The sequence below is a fragment of the Ochotona curzoniae genome, unplaced genomic scaffold (genome assembly GCF_017591425.1).
Source record: "Ochotona curzoniae isolate NIBS_2020 unplaced genomic scaffold, NIBS_Ocur_1.0 scaffold_1037, whole genome shotgun sequence".
Taxonomy (NCBI): domain Eukaryota; kingdom Metazoa; phylum Chordata; class Mammalia; order Lagomorpha; family Ochotonidae; genus Ochotona; species Ochotona curzoniae.
The window spans coordinates 17316282-17337406 of record NW_024467083.1 but is presented as its reverse complement, the minus strand read 5'-3'; the positions used below and the strand labels follow the sequence as shown (position 1 = coordinate 17337406).

Genomic DNA, 21125 nt, shown 5'->3' with positions numbered 1-21125 from the left:
ATGGTAACCAGTCTCTCCGTAAGGCTGAAGGAGTGCGGCGGGGTGTCCTGCCACCGTGGTGAGTGCCGAGCACTCCGTTCCCGGGCCAAGTTTTCAGGCACGATCGAAGGCTGACCAGGAAAGTAAAGCAAAATTGTCCTGTTTCCCACCGGCTTTGTAAGAAATCTGGATATAGAATCAGGTCCAACTCCCGAAGGAGACATTGGAGAAGCCAGCTGGGCCTCCAAGGCACGGCTCACCTCCGAATGCCGGCTGCCTCTTACCACGTGAAGCTGCGGAACGGTACCGCCGTCCTGAGAGCTGCACGGGCTTTATTGGGAATATTATTTTCCTCTTTGTTCCTATGCTCTGCCCCAGTTGTATGCCTCAGTAGTAAATCTGTGAACGTCTGTTTGGGGAAGAAGAGAAGAAACAGCCTCCAATATCCTCTGCGACTGGCCTTGCCGCGAGGCTGCTGTTCCTTATTTCGTAGCAGAAATTTAGATAGAGATGGGCGTGTGGCAGAGTAGGCTAAACTTCTATCTGTGGTGCCAGCAACCCGTATAAAGAAGCTGGTTTGTGTCCCTGCTGCTCCAGGTCGGATCCAGCTACCTGCTTATGGCCGCTGAAGAAATCAGATTAGGGCCCAGTGTGGTAGCCTAGTGGCTTAAGTCCTCACCTTGGCACGCGCTGGGATCCCATATATTCGTGTCTGGGATGCTCCACATCCAGCTCCTTGCTTGTGGCCTGGGAAAGCGATAGAGGACAGTCCAAAGCCTTGGGACCCTGCACCCGCATGGGAGACCCAGAAGAAGTCCTGGCTCCTGGCTTCATATTGGCTCAGCTCTGGCCATTGCAGCTACTTGGGGAATGAACCAGTGAACAGAAGATCTTTCTGTCTCTCCTTCTCTGCCTTTCCAATAAAAGTAAATTTTTTAAAAAAGTTTTTAAAAAATCAGAGACAAGTCAGTGAGGATAGCATAGTTCCACAGTATTCCAAAAGTAATTGCTGCTGTTTCTGAAAGTGATTAGCCAGCGGGTCCAAGGTCTGACAACAGGGACTCGGTTTGCAGTACTTCCCAGCAGGGGGGTTGGTATGCCTCTGGGTGTTCAGGTGTCATCTGAATGGTTTTGCTCCATACATTTTCCATTTGTTTGTTTATGCATTTAGGTTTGTTTTCCCAAAGTACCTGTCCTGTATGGGACTTCTCTGGCTTACCTGTCCACACCAGCTTCTGACAGAAGGCTTTGGTAGATTTCCTTGTTTTGGATATCAAAGCAGGTCTCCACCAGCCAGCAGCACTACAGCAGAGAGAGAGAGATCCCTTTGGGTCTTCAACAACTATTGCAGACCTATAACTCTGCAATTGCAACCTCAGTGAACCCAGTGTGACACTTCTTCCAGGACTTCAGCCAAGTGCAATAGAAGATTTCAATTTAGAACTAGTATTGTGGTAAGGTAAGTTAAGCTACTGCCTGCTACACCAGCATCTCATATGAGAGCTGCTTGGAATCCCAGATGCTCCACTTGCCATCCAGCTCCCTGCCAAAGCTCTTGGAAAAGCAGATGACCCACATACTCTGGCCCCTGTCTTCCATATGAGAGATTTAGGTGAAAATTCAGGCTCCAGGCACCAGCCTGGTCCAGCTACTGTGGCATTTGGGAAGTATCTGATGTTGGAAGACCATTCTCTGTGTCCCTCTGCCTTTCAAATAAATAAGTCTTTTAAGAAAATATTTCAGTTTGCAAAGTGGAATGTGTAACACTTTAGCTCCTCCATCTGTTCCTTTCATGAAACTGACCATGTCTTTTGTCATATTGTCAAAGCATCATGAGTAGCGCTGTTTGCCAATTTCTGGCTAAGGTGACTGGGGAGTCCAGAATGTACTACATACGAGAAATAACATACTCTACTCAAAAAGGCAATTATCTGAATTGCTTCCCAACATTGTACTTGAAATATGTGACTAGTCTTTGTTATCAGATTCCTTATTTCCTTTCCAAAGCTTAGGTTAAGCCTATCTAGATTTTTTCAAAAAGATTTATTATTTTTTATTTTTATTTGAAAGGTAGAGTTGGGAAGAGGAGAGAGATCTTCCACCTGCTGGTTCACTCCCCAGATGGCTGCAACAAGCAGAGCTAAGCTGATCCAAAGCTGAAGGCTCTACTACCAACAGTAGCAGCAGCAGTAGCACTTCAGTTTCCAGTTGCTGCCCCAGGCTAAATGAAGGGTCCAGAACCCTTTTAGGTCTTTAGCGAATCCATATTCGGTAATTTAGACTGAGTTGTGTAGCTCATCTCCATCTTACAGAACTACTTCTGGAATGTTGTAAATCAGAACGCAAAGTCTTCAATCTTTCAAGGAAAATGAAGTTTGTTAGGGCTCCGATGCAGTAGCTTAGTGGCTAACGTCTTCGCCTTAAGTGTGCCAGAATCCCATACAGACACCAGTTCGTGTTCTGGCTACTCCACTTCCCTTCCAGCTCCCTGCTTGTGGCCTAGAAAAGCAGTCTAGCATGGGCCAAAGCCTTGGGACCCTGCACCCGCATAGGAGACCCAGAGGAGGCTCATGGCTCCTGACTTTGAGTCGGCTCAGCTCCGGCCATTGCGACCACTTGGGGAGTAAACTAGTGATGGAAGATCTTTCTCTTTGTCTCTCCTTCTCTCTGTATTTCTGCCTTTCCAATTAAAAAAAAATTATAAAATAAATCCTTAAAAAGTTGCATAAAATACTCTGTCCTCAGGCTAAAAAAAGGTGGGGAGGAAGGCATGAGTTAGTGAGCAGCAAATTCTGTTTTCGATTTCAAAGTTGTCTTCACATTGTTAGCTCTCTGCCTCCAATTACAATGCTCTCCCCTGGTTTCCATCTTGGGATGACTTTGTTCCAAGTGTTAATGTTTCTTTCACCCTGGAAAGCACCATACCCCCACTGCCACCCACCCCCTGCAGTTATGTCTCACAGCAGTCCAAAGCCTGGGTCACTGGCTCTCACAGCAAGGAACAAATACAGCCGCACTGGGCGGGGCATTCTCAATGCCTACAGCCATTGCTCAGTTTAGTGCAGCCTACACTGGCCGACAGGGGTGTTGCTGGCAACTGCCTGCCAGTCAGGAACACTGGCTTGTTTGTTGGGACTGCTTGCGGTCTTTGTGGTAAACACTAATCAGGTTTGGGGAAGCATGACTGTGGCATAATGGTTTAGCCGAAGAGTGAGTTCAGTCCCAAAGGCACAGCTTGCAGCAATACCTTCGTTTGAATTACAACAGGGATGTCAAACAGGCAGTAATTTATGCAGCAAATATTTGTCCAGGGGACTTCTAAGTCTGAGGAATGTGCTAGGCTATGGGAAAGCATGTGGGAAGCAGACTCTCCCTAATGCAGGTCAGCTTTGGGAGAACAAGAAAAGAGTGGTGCATATAATTACCAGAAAACATGGGAGAAAGTGAGAAACGCTGGAGGCAAATGAAGGCTCCAGGCCCTGGGGCTGGATAAAGGAGAGCTTTCAGGCTGCCTGGGAGCTGGGGCAGGCTTTGTGTGCAGCAGGCAAGTCACTGGGCCCGAGGGGCCCACAGCCTTTCAGTAGGCAGAAAGAGAAGGAACTCAGTGGGGCTGGAAGGGAGCCATCCAAGGCCTGGAGCCAGTAAGCTTTGAGGCTCTGAAACTCTATAGTCCGGATGGGCGGATTTAAGGTCTTTCATACTCCAGCTTCATCTTAAATCGCTTTGCACCCAACAGGCGTGCGCTTCAGCAATCCACCTGGAACAGCTTGTTGAAACACACCGTGACATTCTCCAACCTGGGATTTATTTCTGTGCACAACAGAGCAAGATTTTCTTCCAGTTAATATATGGGATCTCAGAGAGCTGAATTGTTCATACTTCACAATTCACAACGTACGATTCTAAACGGGCTTTCCAAAGTTCTTCACTTTATGCCTTTTATATTCTCATTCTTTCTACACTGCAACCTTTCTAATGTGTGAATGCATGTGATGACTGCTTTCTCCCCCAAAAAGGCAGAGTCATAGAGATCATTCACTGCTTCACTCCTCAAATGACTGCAACAGCCACAGCTGGGTCAGGCAAGTCAGGTGCCAGGAACTACAAGTGACTTTCCAACATGGGTGGGAGTCCTTGTCTGAGGGGTACCAGGAGCATTAGTGGGGAGCTGAATCTGGAGTAGTTGGGGTACAAGATACAGACATCTTGAAGTAGCAGTTTAACCTGCTGTGCCATAATGCCTGCCCCATTCTATGCTTTTTATATTCTTTTACAATATGTCTTCTGTATATGTTTACATTAACTAATTACTTTAAATTGAGAGGCATTAGAGAGAAGATAACCACCACCTGCTTATTCATTCCACATATGCCTGCAATGTGAGATAAGGAGCCGGGAACTCAATTCAGGTCTAGCAAGTAGGTGGCTAGGATCCAGCTGCTTGAGTCACCACCTGCTGTATCCCAGGTGCACATCAGCAGAAAGTTATACTAGGGAGTACAGCTGGGATTCAGATCCAGACACTTTCAGGTAAATGCCTACCTGTTTGGGTGTATTTTTTTTTTTTTTACTAAAGATTTATTTCTTCTTCTTGGAAAGGCAGGTCAGATTTACAGAGAGGAGGGACAGAGAGGAAGATCTTCCCTCCATTGATTCACTCCCCAAGTGGATGCAACAGCTGGAACTGTGCTGATCCAAAGACACAAACTAAGAACCTCTTCCAGGTCTCCCGTGAAGGCTAACGGTGCCAAGGCTTTGGGCTGTCCTCAACTGCTTTTCCAGGGCACAAGCAGGGAGCTGGAAGGGAAATGGAGCAACTAGGATACCAACTGGCATCCATGCGGTATCTGGGTGCTTGCAAGGTGGAGACTTAGCCATTAAGCCATCCTGCAAACCCTTGGGTTTAATTCACATCCTGCAAACCCTTGGGTTTAATTCACATAAATGATATTGTGTTACAGATTTCACTGTTTTTAAGCTCTGTCTCAGTTGCTGGTTTACTGCTTCTGGGTGTTGGGTGGTACTCCTTGGTGTACGTTCCGTACATTGAACTTCTGTTCCCCAGATAATGCTGGACGCTCTGAATGTTGTCGCTGACCACTGTGGTAAGGCCAGTGTTTTGTTACTGCTAACTAAACTTAGCAGTTTTCAACTCTCTCAGACTCAACACTATCCCTTGAACAAGAGTGTCTCCCTCTTTATCCTGAACTGAAATTCATAGATACCATACCATACTGTGGTGGGCAGCAGCCTAGCCCCTGAACTAAGCACATAGCACATGCTGTCTCAAAGTAGGCCAAATTGGCATACTGCTTATTTCAAGATGAAATCCCTTGAGAAACTGTAACTCCAGAAGGAATCATTTTGCCTGTCTTTCCTGCATGCAGCAAGTCATAGATTCTATAGAATGGGGAAAGGGGTGTTCCTTCCACACCAAGGTAAAAATAGTGGTTATCACCAGAGACTGGCAGGTAAGGCTGCAGTGAGCCTGAATGAACCAACCCTGAGATACTCCTCAGCCGCCATTGGCTTCATCTGCCTTTCCCCAGAGGGCTCAGTAACTTGCCTGGGTGGAATTCACTCTCCCAGTCCAGAGATCCAGTCCTGCTGCCAGAACTTCCCAGGTGGATTGTTCTTTGAAAAATATAAGCGCATCATGTTTTCATCATCTTGCCAGACTTCATTCTTGTGTGAGGATTTCCATGAATGTGTAAATGTAATGTAATTTTTATATTTTTCTCTAGTTAAATTTGGTATTAAGTTAGTTCTGAGATTTGGCCAAAGAGCCCACATAAGAACTAGAGTGGAGGGAGGCAAGCCGCTGAAGTCATTCATGTTCCCTATTCCGGTTCCTGGGTTTGACATCCAGCTTTGACTTCTGCCACCAGCTTCCTGCAGATCCTGGGAGGCAGTGATATTAGGACAAGGAGCCAGTTCTTGCTACTTATGTGGGAGACCTGGGTTGAATCAGTAAATGGGAGTTCTTCTCCATCTGCCTCTCAAAAAACCAAACAAAACAAGGCAAGGGGAGGGTTTGCCTTTTCTCTTCCCAACCTTCAATAACCTTGCTGACTCATGTTAGTTTGTCTTTTAAAATTTTTTTACTAATTATATTTATTTTTGATGATAGTTGATTAGGGTGATAAGGGTCAAGGGCTACAGGAAGGTGGGTGAGATCACCATTTCCACATTCTTTTTTTTTTCTTCCTGTATCTGAAGGAAGGTAGGGGACAAGCAGAGAAGTCACACCCAGCCTTCCAAATGCCTCCGCACCTTGGAATGGAGGACAGCCACCTGACACCACCACCGGGTTCCCAATGTGGGGCATGCTCTGAGGATCCTTCTCAAGAGGTTTTGATAGCTCAACAGTACTGAATTACTGCTGATCTCACCACTCCAAGCACGACGAAGTCATTCCAGAATCCACTGGTTGACATAGTCCACCCCAGAGTCTCCATTTGCCCAGATATTCACTGCCAACTCTTGGCTGGGGTAGTTGATCCATTAAACTTGTCCTCTGTCATTTTACTAGGTGTCCTCTGCAGGCTCCGATGTACTGCCATATCCTCCATGTGCACCTGGATCTGCTGTCCACTGTTACATCTGAGCCACTGAGGAGGCTCAGCTCTAACACATGCACTCCACGGTCAGACCATGGAACCTGCAATTCTCTTCATGGTTGGGGTTTTGAGTCCAGCAATTTTCAGTTGGCGGGAGGATCCCCAAAGAAACTTCATCTGAGGTGATCCCAGTCCTGATTCTTCTGAGTGTTTGCCAGTACAAAGCTTGGCACAGTCCATCGCCCAAATCAGTTTACGCATATGCTGGTGGTTGCCATTTTTGGGTCAGTACTGCCCCCCCAGCCCTGTCTTCTACACAAACCAAAAGTGTTTCAGCCCATCCCAATCCTGTCCACCACATACTCAGCCTTAATGCAAACCAGTGGATGCTGCAGCCCAGTCTAAGCAACCTGTAATAACCTCCACCAGGTCCACCGCCTGCACTGGTTCCCATTCCAGCCAGTATGTACAGCAAACTGATCCAGTCTGTCCCACATCTCATTCAGCTTTCATACATGTCAATGGGTACTGAAGCCTAGTTCAGCCCAACCAGCCCCACTATCCAGTCCACACACGTGCCAATGGGTGCCACTCTCTGTCTAGTCATGCCTGCCCCAATCCTGGTTTTCATGCTTACCAGTAGGTGTGGCAACGCAAGAGGGAGACAACCACTGTTTCCTTAACGGGCCCACTCCCACTCCTGGATCATGTACTCTCCAAGTGTTTCTGCAGTTTAACTTGACAGAATTATCCTCCAGTGCCGGCGCCTGCCAGCTGATGCTACAGCAAAGACCAACCAACCAACACCCACTCTGGCTTATGCTTGTAACAGTAGGAACAGTCAACCCAGCCTGGCTTTTCCCTGATCCAACTCACATGAGGTCAACAGGTGTTGTAGCCCTGCCCGGTCTGGTCTACCCCCATCCCAACTCACACTCTCCAATGGGAGTGGTGATCCAGCAGGGAAACCCTCCACATTCCCCCTACCAGTTTTACCCCTTTCCCCCAGGTCTTGCGTGTGCCGGTTGGGTGCCATGGCCCAATCTGGCATGGCCTGCCTCACCTCAGCTTTTGCCTGTGGGTGCTGTACCCCGGCCAGGCCTGTACACCCCCAATTCCAGCTCATGCTGGTAAGGGCTACAACCCATCCTAGCTTAGCCAGTCCCCAGTCCTGCCCCTCATGTGAACTGGCAGGTGTTGCAACCCAACCCAGCCCAAGTCACACTCTGTTCTGGTGCTTGGATACACCAGCAGGTGATGGGAACTGGCCCTGCCTGGTATGTCCCCAACCTGAGCCAAATGTGTGCTGGTGGATACCATTCCCTGACCTGGTCTAGGCTTCTCCCTATCGTGGTTCTTGTGCTCACCTGCAGGGACTGTGTCCTGCCAGAGGAGTTTCCCAAGCTCCTCCATCAGAACCTTTCCCAATGTCAAATCTTGTGCACATGGGTAGGTCCATGGGCTAGCCCTACTTAGTCCACTGTGGGGTTCAGGAGCAATGAGATCACTAAGACGGAGACTAACAGTCCAGGTCACTGGCAGACAAGATGGCGGCCAAGGACAGAGCCCTGGGAATGAACCAGGGCAGGAGTCATGTAGCTCCAAGAAAATACTGATTGACCAGGGCCATCTCGTTCACCTACCCCTGGCCTATGGGAGGTGGCTTCCGCAGTCATTCTCTTAGTAATTGGCTCCTAGTTTCTCCCCTCCTGCAATTCCCATAATTCCCAGCCTGAGGCTATCCCTTACCCTATATAAGAAATTGAATTTCCCCAATAAATCGGAACTGCTTAGACAGAACCCCTGTCCATCTGTTTGTCTCTCGCGGGCCAGGAGGCTGGGTGGTGGGCAGCAGGCTCATCCCCTCCATCAGCGAGGTACTAAAAGGAATCTGTGGGGGAGACCCCGTAGTCCACCTCCTGTCCTAGCAGGAACAGTAGCCTTTCCTACCCGGCCTTCAACCCATTCTGGTTTTTATTGTTGAGTGTTTAGCTCAGCCAAGCCTGGTCCACGCTCAGACACAGCTCACACTAGCTAAGCAGGGGCAAAGACCTAGCCTAGCCTGTCCTATATTTACCCTGGTCTTCATGAGCACCAGTAGGTGCTGGAGTCTAGCTTGGCCTGGCATACCCCAGACCCAATTCACACTTATGCTACAGGACACTGCAGCCATATCCAGACCAGAACACAGCCCCCACTTTGGCTCCTGCTCTCACCATGGGAACCACAACCCAGCCAGGGCATCTGCTTAGCTCCCCAACCAGGCCTGTCCCCAGCCATAGACCTTGTGTGTGCCACTGGTTCCTCTGACCTAGCTTGACATAGTGCCTCACTTGTCATGGCCTTTGCCTTTGGATGTTGTAGCCTGGCCTGATCTGGCCTGCCCCCAGTCCCACCACTCACTGGCAGGTGCTGAAACCTGGCCTTGCTTGGTCTGCTCCCATCTCTGGCTCATGCAAACTGGTAGGTATGACAGCCTAGCCCAGCATGACCTGCGCTCCAGCCTGGTTTCTGCACTTGCCGGTGAGCTAAGGTTTGCTTGGCCCTGCCTGGTCTGTCCCCTTCCAAAACCAACTCACACATTAGCCAACAGTTAGAGCTACTGGACTACATGGTCAACAGTGGGAGCTGTGACCCACTAGGGGAGTTTTCAACTTTCCCCTGTTTGCTACACCCCCAGATCCAGATCTCACACATGCCAATGGGTATTAGGCTCTTGCTGGGCATAGCCTGCCACTCCCATCTTGGCTTTGTATGAGCTGGTGCATGTTATGGCCTGGCCCACCCCACACCCTGTTCTAGAATGCACATGCAGGTGCTGTAGCCCGTACTCTTCTCAGTCTCTGTAACCGTGAATGACAGCAGGTTCCATGGTCACTCCTAGCTCAGCCCATCACCACCCCAACTCTTGAACTAACCACAGTGGGAGTTATATTTCCACAGTGTTGGGCACACATATACTCCACATAATCTACCTTTGGACCTGGTTCTCTCATGTGCTAGTTAATGTCATGGCCCTGCCTAATGTAACCCTTTCCCTGTTCCAACAGTCAGGTACTGGGATCTAGCCCTGCTAGACAAATCCACAGCCATAGTTTTTGCATGGACTGGCGTGTGGTGGTCAGCAATGTTCCATGCTAACAAGCCCTACTTAGGACTCCATTGCAGCTTGGTGTATCAGTCTGACCCATACAGATCTTCCCATCTGTCCCCTCCAAACTACCAGGTGTCAGTCTCCTTGCTTATCCACAAGTACAGTGGCCCTGTAACTGGGAGTCCTTCAAGCTTCATTCCTCACCTATATGCACAGTGGCCTTACCTATGGATGTCCCTAAGCAGTAATTCCACACCCCCAAGACACCAGAGTTGGCCGCCCACAAGCCCAAGATAGTGGCAGCACACAGAGCCAGGGACTGACCCGAACTCCTGAGAGGTTCCTTCATTGTGCACTTTCCATGAAGGGAGAAAACTCTCTGGCCTAGGCAAGCCCAGGACTTGCTCACTGCTTGGCAGCAATGGCTGGGGCTAGGGCCCAAGCATTGGGTCTGACCTGGCTCAATACCCCCAGCAGCTCCCACACATTAGTGTCTTAAAGGTTCCTTTATTTAAAAGGCAGAGTTATAGAGGAAAAGATCTTCCATCTACTGTGCCATTCCCCAAGTGGCTGCAACAGTCAGGGCTGAGCCTGGCCAAAGCCAGGAGCCAGGAACTCCATCCAGGTCTTCCACATGCATCACAGGGCCTAAGGACTTGAATCATCTTGCAGTGCCTTCCCAAGAGCATCAGCACAGAGCCGTGACTGAAACTTACTCAGGTGATGATACCACATTCCTGCTTCATCACAGTGACCACTGCACTGGAGCCACTCAGTTCTGGGGTAATATTTTTTTTAAAGATTTGTTTTTATTGGAAAGGCAGATGTACAGAGAAGAGGAGAGGCAGAGAGGAAGATCCTCCGTCTGATGATTCACTCCCCAGGTGGCCACAACAGCCAGTGTTGCGCAGATCCTCTGAAGCCAGGAGCCAGAAACTTTTTTCCAGGTCTCCCACGCGGGTGCAGGGTCCCAGTGCTCTGGGCCATCCTCTGCTGCTTTCCCAGGCCACAAGCAGGGAGCTGGATGGGAAGTGGAGCCACCGGGATTAGAACTGGCATCCATATGAGATCCTGGGCGCATTCAAGGCAAGGACCTTAACCACTATGCTATCGCATCAGGCCCTGGAGGGTAAATTTTGCACAGCAGTATTATTATGCATCTACCCACATAATTAGAACAATACACAATGTGTCCAAATGTTAAAAGTGATTAAATCTTGGGGCAGGGTGATGGCTCAGCAGGCTAATCCTCTATTTTGCAGCTCCAGCACCCCATATCAGCCCTGGTTTATATCCTGGATGTCCTGCTTCTCACCCAGTTCCTCACCTGTGGCCTGGGAAAGCAGTGAGGACGGCACAAAGCCATGGGGCCCTGCATATGCATGGAAGAACCAGAAAAAGCTCTTGGCTCTTGGCTTCAGATTGGCTCAACTCCAGCTGTTGTAGCCATTTGTGGAGGGAACCAGCAGGTAGAGAACATCTTTCTCTCTCTCATTCTTTCTGTAAATCTGCCTTTCCAATAAAAATAACATCTTTTTTTTTAATTGCTAAATCTTGAAATAAAAAATTCATAAAAAATAATGCCCAGGCCTGGCATGATGGCCCAATGGCTAAATCTTCCCCCTTGCAAGCGCTGGGATCCCATATGTGCACCAGTTTGTGTTCTGGCTGCTTCACTTCCCAGGCAGCTCCCATTCTGCTTTCCCAGTAGAGGATGGCCAAAGTCTTGGGACCCTGCACCCGTGTGGGAGATCCAGAAGAAGCTCCTGGCTTTGGATCAGCTGGCTCTGTCCATTGTGATCATTTGTGGAATGAACCAACGGACAGATCTGTCTATCCTCTCCATAAATCTGAAATTTCAATAAAAGTAAATATATATAAAAATGCCCACTCTGAAACATAAACATAAACATAAAAAGCAACATATTCATTTGTACCTAGATGTAAATTTAACTAGAATATAGGAACTATAAATTGGGCTCATTCATTCAAATTACAAGTCATTCTGCCTTTGGAGGCATTATTTCGTCTTAAAACTTCCAAACATAGCAAATACAATATATACCACCCATTTTGGAATAGTAGTATTCACAGGAAATTCAATGTTTATTAAAAGAATGGGAAATGCTGTTTATATAACCAAAACAGTCATATTTTGCACTCACTGGCTGTTCAGCAGGCCATTCAGAAATAACTATGGGATTTTTTTTTTTTTTTTTTTTTGCCGCAAGGCAATATCTCATACTTCAGGTCTTGTTATATGTCTGAACTGCAGCCTTCTACCACCCGCCGTGTTCCCATTGTCGCAACAGCACCATTTTAAATCCTCTCCATCTAAGGCAGCACCCCTGAGAACCAGTAGCGGAGCACAGAATCCCACAAGAAGGAACCAAGTGCTTGGGAATACGTGCGAAACTGTAAACCGTTGTCACAGCAACGAGTTCGGGACCACCCACCCGTTCAGGAATCGATGGACTCAGGAGTGAGGAGGCCAGGGGACAGGCGAGGCCTGGCACATGTTCCCTGTAAGTTATGCAGTCCCCCTCCTAAATGGCTCCCGCCGCTTGTTCAGGACACGCCCGGCGCCCCGCCCTCGGCGGCCCCGCCCCGGAAGTGACGCCACGGAAGTAGTAAAACCCCGGCTTGGAGCGAGCCGGCGCGGCGCAGTGTGTGCTGGCTAGTGTCATGGCAGATGAGGAGGAAGATCCCACCGTGAGTGTCCGCGTCTGTCCCCATCTTCCCTTTCCCTGTGGCTCAGTAGCGAGTGTTCGGTCCGGCGAATTCAGGCGAGAGAGTTCGGGCACCAGTTGTGCCTGTCTTTTCCTTGCACACGGGGCAGGAGAGAGTAGTCAGGTTACCCTCTTGCCTTGGGGTGCGGGCTGTGTCTGTCAGACTTAGCGAAATAACCGGAGGGTCCTCAGACCCAGTGCCCCGTGAGCCCACAGTGGGGCTGCTGGCAAAAGGGTACTTTTATTCTAAAGTCGTGGAAAGATAATAAGCCGCGAATCGGGAGCCTGCATCTCAACATCTCCGATTTTCACCCAAGTTACTTAGCTTTCAGCCTCGGCTATTCTTGTCATAAAACAGGTTTAAGATGTAGAGAAGGAGAGTTTTCAGCACTGTATGAGCAGATGCTTGGTTGAATGTTTTGTTTTTACTTTAGGGAGGTGGGCTTTGATTTAGTGTCCGTTCTTTAATGGTGACACTGTTCAACGGTAGATCAACTGAGTTGGTTTCAAACAAAACCTGCGGTCGTTAGAACGCCCGCTTGTCTAGGCAGAATTGTTAGGACCGTTGTAGAAGCCTTTTTTTTTTTTCTTTCTGCTTCCTTTAGACTTTCTGGCCTGATGTCGCTGTTGAATTAAGTTATTAAAATATCAAATGCAATGCAGTCAGCTAATGTTTCTGTTTTAACTTCTAGTTTGAGGAAGAAAATGAAGAAATTGGAGGAGGTGCAGAAGGTGGACAGGGTAAAAGAAAGAGACTTTTTTCCAAAGAATGTAAGTTGTTCTTGACAATGATTTGATGGTAGATTGTGTAAACTTGTACATGGCCTTTGGAACAGATTTCTTACTGTAAAGGTGTTTGCAGGGATGATATTCTCAACATTGCCTATGAAGGTGGGTCTCACCTGGCGTCAGAAGTAGGAAGCCCAGGCTTTCACACAAATTTGACTGTGGTTTAAATGTCACCAGAGATGTGATCAGTGTTTCAGTCAGGGCACAGCCACGTATCTCCCCCTGCACCTTCCCTTCCCAGCAGAAGAGGCAGACACACCTGACTGTTGGGACTGACAGGGTAGGAGCTGCTGGGACGTGACACTGAATGGTGAGGTGACGATCACGTGAGGCATTGCGAAGGCACACAGATGATCTGTATGAATCCTTCATCTGGCTTCCTCTGTGGATGGTGATTTGTTTTATTTATTTTTTTTAGATTTATTTTTATTGCAAAATTAGATATACAGAGAGGAAGATCTTCTATCCATTCACTCCTGAAGTGCCCACAAGGCGTGGAGCTGTGCCGATCTGAAACCAGGAGCCAGGAACTTCCTCCAGGACTCCCACGGCTGGGTGCAGGGTCCCAAGCCTTTGTGCCCTTTTATTTTCTTTTAAAGATTTATTTATTCTGGGCCCCGGCACAGTAGCCTAGCAGCTAAAGTCCTTACTTTGCACACGCCGGTATCCCACATGTGTGCTGATTCTAATCCTGGTCGCCCCACTTCCTATCAGCTCCCTGCTTGTGGCCTGGGAAAGCAGTTGAGGATGGCCCAAAGCTTTGGGACCATATACCCACGTGAGAGACCCGGAGGAGGCTCCTGGCTCCTGACTATGGAACAGTGTACCTCCGGCTATCGCGGCCACTTGGGTAATGAATCAACAGACGGAAGATCCTCCTCTCTGTATATCTAACTTTCCAATATAAATAAAATCTTTTAAGGAATGCAGTAAGTTTTACAGTGGAGAATCCTGGCAGATATCACTTTACCCCAGTGAGCAAAATTTTATGCACTTATAAATTATACATATTTTATAATTTTTTAAAAATTTATAGTCGAAACGGCTTTTTATTGACCGTTGTCTGCACAGATCCTGAAAAATAAAATTTCTTTCCCTACAATCTTTGTCTACTGTATTTGTCACATGTTGAGTTTATTAAACTTTGATACTGCCTCGGTTTCTGCCCATAGCATATCCTCTTGGTTCACGCTAGTGATCCTCTTTCCCGGGGATATGACACACTTCAGAATCTTTTTTTTTCAGATTCATTTTATTTTTATTACAAAGTCAGATATACAGAGAGGAGGAGAGACAGAGAGGAAGATCTCTGTCTGATGATTCACCCCCCAAGTGACCAATACGGCCTGTGCTGTGCCATTCTGAAGCCAGGATCCAGGAACTTCTTCCAGATCTCCCACGTGGGTGCAGGGTCCCAAGCTTTGGGCCGTCCTCAACTGCCTTCCCAAGCCACAAGCAGGGAGCTGGATGGGAAGTAGGAAGTGGAGCTGCCGGGATTACAACTGGTGTCCATGTGGGATCCCGGAGCATTCAAGGTGAGGACTTTAGCCACTAGGCCACTGCGCCGGGCCTATATTTTATAAATTTTGACACACAGTATCAGAATATGTATTGATATCATATGCCCCTGGTAAGATGCGATAAGAGAACAACTTAGGGCCCGGCGCGGTGGCGCAAGTGGTTAAAGGTCCTCGCCTTGCACGCCTGGGATCCCATATGGGCGCCGGTTCTAATCCTGGCAGCCCCGCTTCCCTTCCAGCTCCCTGCCTGTGGCCTGGGAAAGCAGTCGAGGATGGCCCAAAGCTTTGGGACCCTGCACCCGCGTGGCAGACCCGGAAGAGGCTCCTGGCTTCGGATCAGCATAGTATCGGCCCGTTGCGCTCACTTGGGGAGTGAATCATCGGACGGAAGATCTTCCTCTCTGTCTCTCCTCTCTGTATATCCGCCTTTCCAATGAAAAAATAATAAAAATATAAATCTTTAAAAAAAAAAAAAAGAGAGCAACTTAAATCACCTCTTGGTGTACTTTCTAGTAAGGTGTATCCTCGTCTAGTCATGAGAAAGCATCAGGGTCTTGAGGGACATCCTACAAATCCAGTGTTTTTCAAAAATGTCAAGATCTTGAAAAACATAAAAAGACTGAGGAACTGTCATGGATCACAAGAAGCTAAGTAAACGTGAGGATTAGATAGTGTGGGATCCTGGAACAGAAAAAGAATGTTAGTAGGAAAACGGATACACCCTGAATAAGAGCTGCGCATGTACCAATGCTATTGTTTTAGTTTCGGTGAATGTCTATGATTATATAAAATGTTCTCATAAGGGGAAGCCGGATATAGGGCATATGGGAACTCTGAACTATTTTTGCAACTGATCTGCAAAATTAAAAACAGAAAAATTACAAAATTCAAAAATGGAAAAATTCTAGCTCTCATATTTTCTCCCTCTTATATCTGCACCTAAAAGTTCTTGCCAGTGTAAACCCTAAGGCTATCTTTATCCCTGCTTGGCTAAAGCTTTCCCCCTTCTTTCCTTTCCCCAGGCCTGCTCTCAATTCTTTACTTCTTGCAGTTTTTACCTCTTCTAAGTAGGAAGTATTCTTCATGTACTTATTCTTGCCTCTGAGATATTCTAGGAACTGCTTCTTTAACAAAATTTACATATAATGAATCACATGAGTCTTGACAACTTGAAGGGTTTTATTTGAATATTTTCATAGGCATGCTTCTAATGAACACTCAGATCAAGATCAAAAACCTTTCCAGTATTTTTAATTTTTAAATTTTTTATTTATTTGAAAGGCACAGAGAGAGACTTCCCATCTACAGGTTCACTTCCCAGATGCCTGCCACAGATGAGGTTGTACCAGGCCAAAGCCAGGAAGGGGCATGGGCTTTCCACGTGGGTGCAGGGAGCAAGGTTTCCCAGCCGCCGTCACCTGTTGCCTCCCAGGGTACACATCAGCGGAAAGCTGTATGAGAAGCTGAGTGGGGATTAGAACCGAAGTTTTGCTGTAGGAATGTGGATATACCACTGACCGCTCTGATGACTTGGCAGCATTTTTTTTTTTAAAGACTTATTTTTATTATTATTATTTTTTCATTGGAAAGGCGGATATACAGAGAGGAGATACAGAGAGGAAGATCTTCCATCCGATGATTCGCTCCCCAAGTGAGCGCAACGACTATGCCGATCCGAAGCCAGGAGCCTCTTCCGGGTCTCCCACGTGGGTGCAGGGTCCCAAAGCTTTGGGCCATCCTCAACTGCTTTCCCAGGCCACAGGCAGGGAGCTGGAAGGGAAGCGGGGCTGCCAGGATTAGAACCGGCGCCCATATGGGATCCCGGGCGTGCAAGGCGAGGACTTAACCACTGCACCACACCGGGCCCGACTTAGCAGCATTTTTAAACGTTTGCATAAGCTTTGAGACTCATATGGAAGTTATAATTTTTCCCAGAAAAATGTGCATCTTTGTATAGATAATGTATGCTTTTTTTTTTTTTTAGAATTTCAGGGGCATTTCAAGGACTTCTTTTTTTTTTTATATTGAAAAACATATATTTAGAATTAGAGAGCTGGATGCAATTAAGATGATCCCAATTTTGTTGGCAACATCCAGAGCATCATAATCAGGAGCCAACTGCACGTACGCCACCTTTTCTCCATTGGGCCTGATCAGGGTATTGACTTTGGCCACATCAATGTCATAGAGCTTCTTCACGGCTTGTTTGATCTGGTGCTTGTTGGCCTTGACATCCGCAATGAACACCAGTGTGGTGTTGTCTTCTGTCTTCTTCATAGCGGACTCTGTGGTCAGGTTGTAGGTGACAGATTGGGAAAAAGAGTATAAATATTAGGAAGGAAGGAAAGGTTTGTTGGAGGCTGAATGGGAAGAATCAGTCGTAAGACTATGGGTAAAACCTTTTCTACCAAATCTGCACTTGGATACTACAAAGACATGTAAATGTTTTTAAACCAATATTGGCTATAACTTGAAACAGTTCTAGTTTATTTGAAAAAGCTATTATTAGCAAACTGTAAAATCTGCTTGAGTAGACAAAGGTGGTTGTTCTTTTTCAGTGCGATGTATGATGTATGGTTTTGGGGATGATCAGAATCCTTATACTGAGTCCGTGGATATTCTTGAAGACCTTGTCATAGAGTTCATCACTGAAATGGTAAGAATGTTTTGTCCATTAACAGGGAGCTGGATTGGAAGTGGAACAGCGGGGACACTAACTTGCCAGAACATACAGGATGCTGGTGTTACAGAGGGTGGTTTTATTCACGATACCAAGCACTGGCCTGGTGTTCTTTCTACCCTGTTTTATATACATATTTCTTGTATTCTAATCATAATTATTGTAGTAGTTACATATTAGTCATTCAGATGTTTCCTAATTTATTTAATAATATCCTTATTGTAGAAATTAACTTACAGATGATTTTTCTGTTAATCACTGATTTTGAATGCCCATATTCATGAAATTTTTCCCTTTGTTAAAAAAGATTATTTGTCTAAAAGAGTGACAGAGAAGGGTCCAGGGAGAGATTTCTATCCTCTAATTCAGTCCCCGAAGGGCCAGCAGGACTAGGCCAAGCTGAGTCAAGAGCCAGAAGTTCCATTATGATCTCCAACTCAGGTCAGAACCCAAGAACTTGAACCATCTTCCACTAGCTCTCCAGGCACATTAGCAGACAGTTCAATCTGAAGCAGAGCAGTGGGGATTCGAGCCCACTGCTCTATTGTGGGATGGCACAGGTGGCTTAACACAGTGCTAGCTGTCCCCCCTTTTTTGGATATATTCTCAGGGTTTGATTGTTTTGTCCTTAAAAACTTTTCATTCTGGGCCCAGCATGCTAGCCTAGTGGCTAAAGTTCTCACCTTGAATGTGCCAGTGTCCCATATGGATGCTGATTCATATACTGGCTGCTCTATCCCCCTACTTGTGACTTGGGAAAGCAGTAGAGGATGGTCCAAAGTTTGAGGACCCTGCAGCCATGTGGGAGACCTGGAAGAGGCTTCTTTCTGGCTCCTGGCTTTGGATTGGCTCAGCTTTGTTGTGGCCACTTGGGGAGTGAACCAGCAGTAGAAAATCTTTCTGTCTCTCCTCTCTATAAATCTGGCTTCCCGATAAAAATTTTAAAAACTTTCGTTTTATGTTTTGTATTTTTTCTTAATATAGAATAGCAAAAAATTAGAGTGTGTACCTAAATTATTTTTTTGGAATTACAAAAGTAATTGATACTATAATTTAGAATGTATAAAAAAGCACAGGGAAAAAGTATATAGTTCTGCCATTTAACAACTAATATTAACATTAGTTCATATAATTTTGTCTTGCACATATTTAAACATTTTTATAAAATTATATAAAAATTTTGTAAATGATAAAAATTATATAAAATATACCATTCTTAGAACTTACTCTTTTTTTTTTTTTTAAAGATTTATTCATTTTTATTACAAAGTCAGATATACAGAGAGGAAAGACAGAGAGGAAGATCTTCCGTCCAATGATTCACTCCCCAAGTGAGCCACGATGGCTGGTACTGCGCCAATCTGAAGCCGGGAACCAGGAACTTCTTCCTGGTCTCCCACGTGGGTGCAGGGTCCCAAGGCATTGGGCCATCCTTGACTTTTCCCAGGCCACAAGCAGGGAGCTGAATGGGAAGTGGGGCTGCCTGGATTAGAACCAGCGCCCATATGGGATCCCAGGGAGTTCAAGGTGAGGACTCTAGCCGCTAGTCCATGCTGCCGGGCCCTCTTAAAACTTACTCTTTATGTTAGGTAAAACTAAACTACGTCCCCTTGTAATTATATAATCTGTAACATATCAATGACCTCATACAATGAATTGAATGGGTTACTCAAATTTATGAACTCAATACATTATTATTAAATGTGTAGTTTCTAATTTTATATTTTCTGTGTTATAGGCATTGGAAATGATGCTATGATAAACCTTTGTTTTTTTTGTACAAGATGGGCATGTGATAATAGAAGATAAAGGTTTTTTTTTTTAATGTGATCGTAAGAACACCCACCAGTATGGGCTGGCAAGATGGAGAACTTAAAGTATAAAAAGAAATGGATGGTTACAAAGAAAGAAGAAAATTACTTCATACAAATAAAAGCAAAAACTGCACATATCAAAAAACAAAAATTAGTATTTTCATCGTTTTAATTTTCTTATGATTAAAAATTGTGCCTGTACACCACAAAGAGAAACATTGCCAAAAACTCAGTAGAAAATGGACAAATGAATAGCCATAATGATTAGAAGATTAGATTAAAATAGTAAAATAATAGATTTCATTTAATTTCAATCTGTTTCTTTGTAATAGACTCACAAGGCAATGTCGATTGGAAGACAAGGTCGAGTCCAAGTTGAAGATATTGTCTTTTTGATTCGAAAGGACCCAAGGAAGTTTGCTCGGGTTAAGGACTTACTTACTATGAACGAAGAATTGAAACGAGCTAGAAAAGCATTTGATGAAGCAAACTACGGATCATGACACCTTTCGTGCTTTCTCAAATGTCATTATCTGGGGAAACATATGTAATGGCAAATTTTCTACAGAAATGTCCTGCTATCTAGGCATGTAGATGAAAGATAGAGAAATTAAGTTTTCAGCATTTATTTTTATGCCTTCAATTTTAGAATACTAGAGACCTTAATTGTTGCCTTTATATATCTATATCTGAATTACTTATTGCATTTTAATGACTATACTAATAAGTTAAAGTACCTTGCAGATCATGCAGTTCTTTCTGACTTTGGACTACATAGATGAAGTAGTATTTATGTGTAGGTTATAATTGTGCCATTGTAAGCAATATTGTTGCTATTTAATATATGAAACCTAAGTGACATCTTTGACTATAATACCTGAAATAGTGCTTCAAGTAGTCTGAAGTTTTTAGACAGTAGTAGTTTAAGAGGTTATTAATAATAATGAACTGGCATTTGTTTTAGGATAATATAGGAAAATATAGTTTTGTAAGAATTTTGTCTTAAAATATGATTTGTTTTTAACATTGTTCAGATAAGTGTTTTGTTTTTTTTGAAAAACAAAGTTTCGTGTAAGTGCTTTTGTATTGAAAGATTTTTTTTTTAATTTAAAAACTTTCATGGCTTGTAACATGCTGTATGTGAAGATTTAGAAGAATCTATTTGCCCAGATCAGCTTAAGCTTCTAAAAATAAATACATTGAGTAGCAGGAATGGGATTGCTTAAAAAGCTTATGGCAGGATTAGCATTTGAAATAGTGTTTTATTAACATTTGTACATACTTGTCCATTGTGAAATGTGTATTTGACTAAAACCATGTGTGGCAGTGGAAACCCCTTTTGTAGTTCAGAAATACCAATTTTGTGTTTCATTTATTGTATCAAATTACTGCTCTTAGCTTGAAATAAGGGTTGAAATTACATTTAAGGAGATTACTGAGTGTGATTCTGTGAAGCTGAACTTTTTGTGTGCTGCTTATAAGTGTTCTCTATCCTTGGGGAACAATTTTACTTTCTTAATCTATTTGAATGAGTAATGAAAAAATAAACAGATTAATGCTTGAGGTTGTGACTTGTAACTTTACTTTTTTTTTACCATATAAGGAATGAGATATGAAAAATAAACAGATAGAAGCTTGAATTTATCTGTGGTTTATAACTTTTCAATATTATGCCCATTACTGGTGATATAACTACCTAATTAATCCCCTTGAGATTTTTCTGTGTCTTCTTACAGTACATTTAAATTGATAATTAAAATCACTCTATAGCTGAGTTTATAATATTGCTTTTTTATTTTTAAGACAGAAATGAACACCACAAAATTAGAAAACCCAATCTAGACTAAAATTATAATGGGAAGGATTAATAAAAGATCAGAATGATTATTTTTGCTGATCAGGGTCTGCTTTATTCTAAAAAAGGAACTGGCAGGTAGTGACAGGCATGGGCCAAGCTTTG

The 21125-nt window shown here is 45.0% G+C and overlaps 1 protein-coding gene and 1 long non-coding RNA gene across 2 annotated transcripts; both read left to right on the top strand.

Annotated features, from left to right (window-relative positions):
• The first annotated feature begins 20 nt into the window (after window positions 1–20).
• LOC121168812 lies at window positions 21–6242 on the top strand. Its single transcript, XR_005885757.1, has 3 exons — window positions 21–58; window positions 1151–1438; window positions 6199–6242. It is a non-coding gene; the product is annotated as an uncharacterized LOC121168812 (long non-coding RNA).
• Window positions 6243–12258: 6016 nt separating this feature from the next.
• On the top strand, window positions 12259–20728 carry TAF13 (TATA-box binding protein associated factor 13). Its single transcript, XM_040999318.1, has 4 exons — window positions 12259–12345; window positions 13055–13133; window positions 17230–17327; window positions 19498–20728. Exons 1-4 carry the CDS (start codon window positions 12319–12321, stop codon window positions 19666–19668), a joined length of 375 nt encoding a protein of 124 aa, XP_040855252.1. The 5' UTR covers window positions 12259–12318; the 3' UTR covers window positions 19669–20728.
• The last annotated feature ends 397 nt before the right edge of the window (window positions 20729–21125 follow it).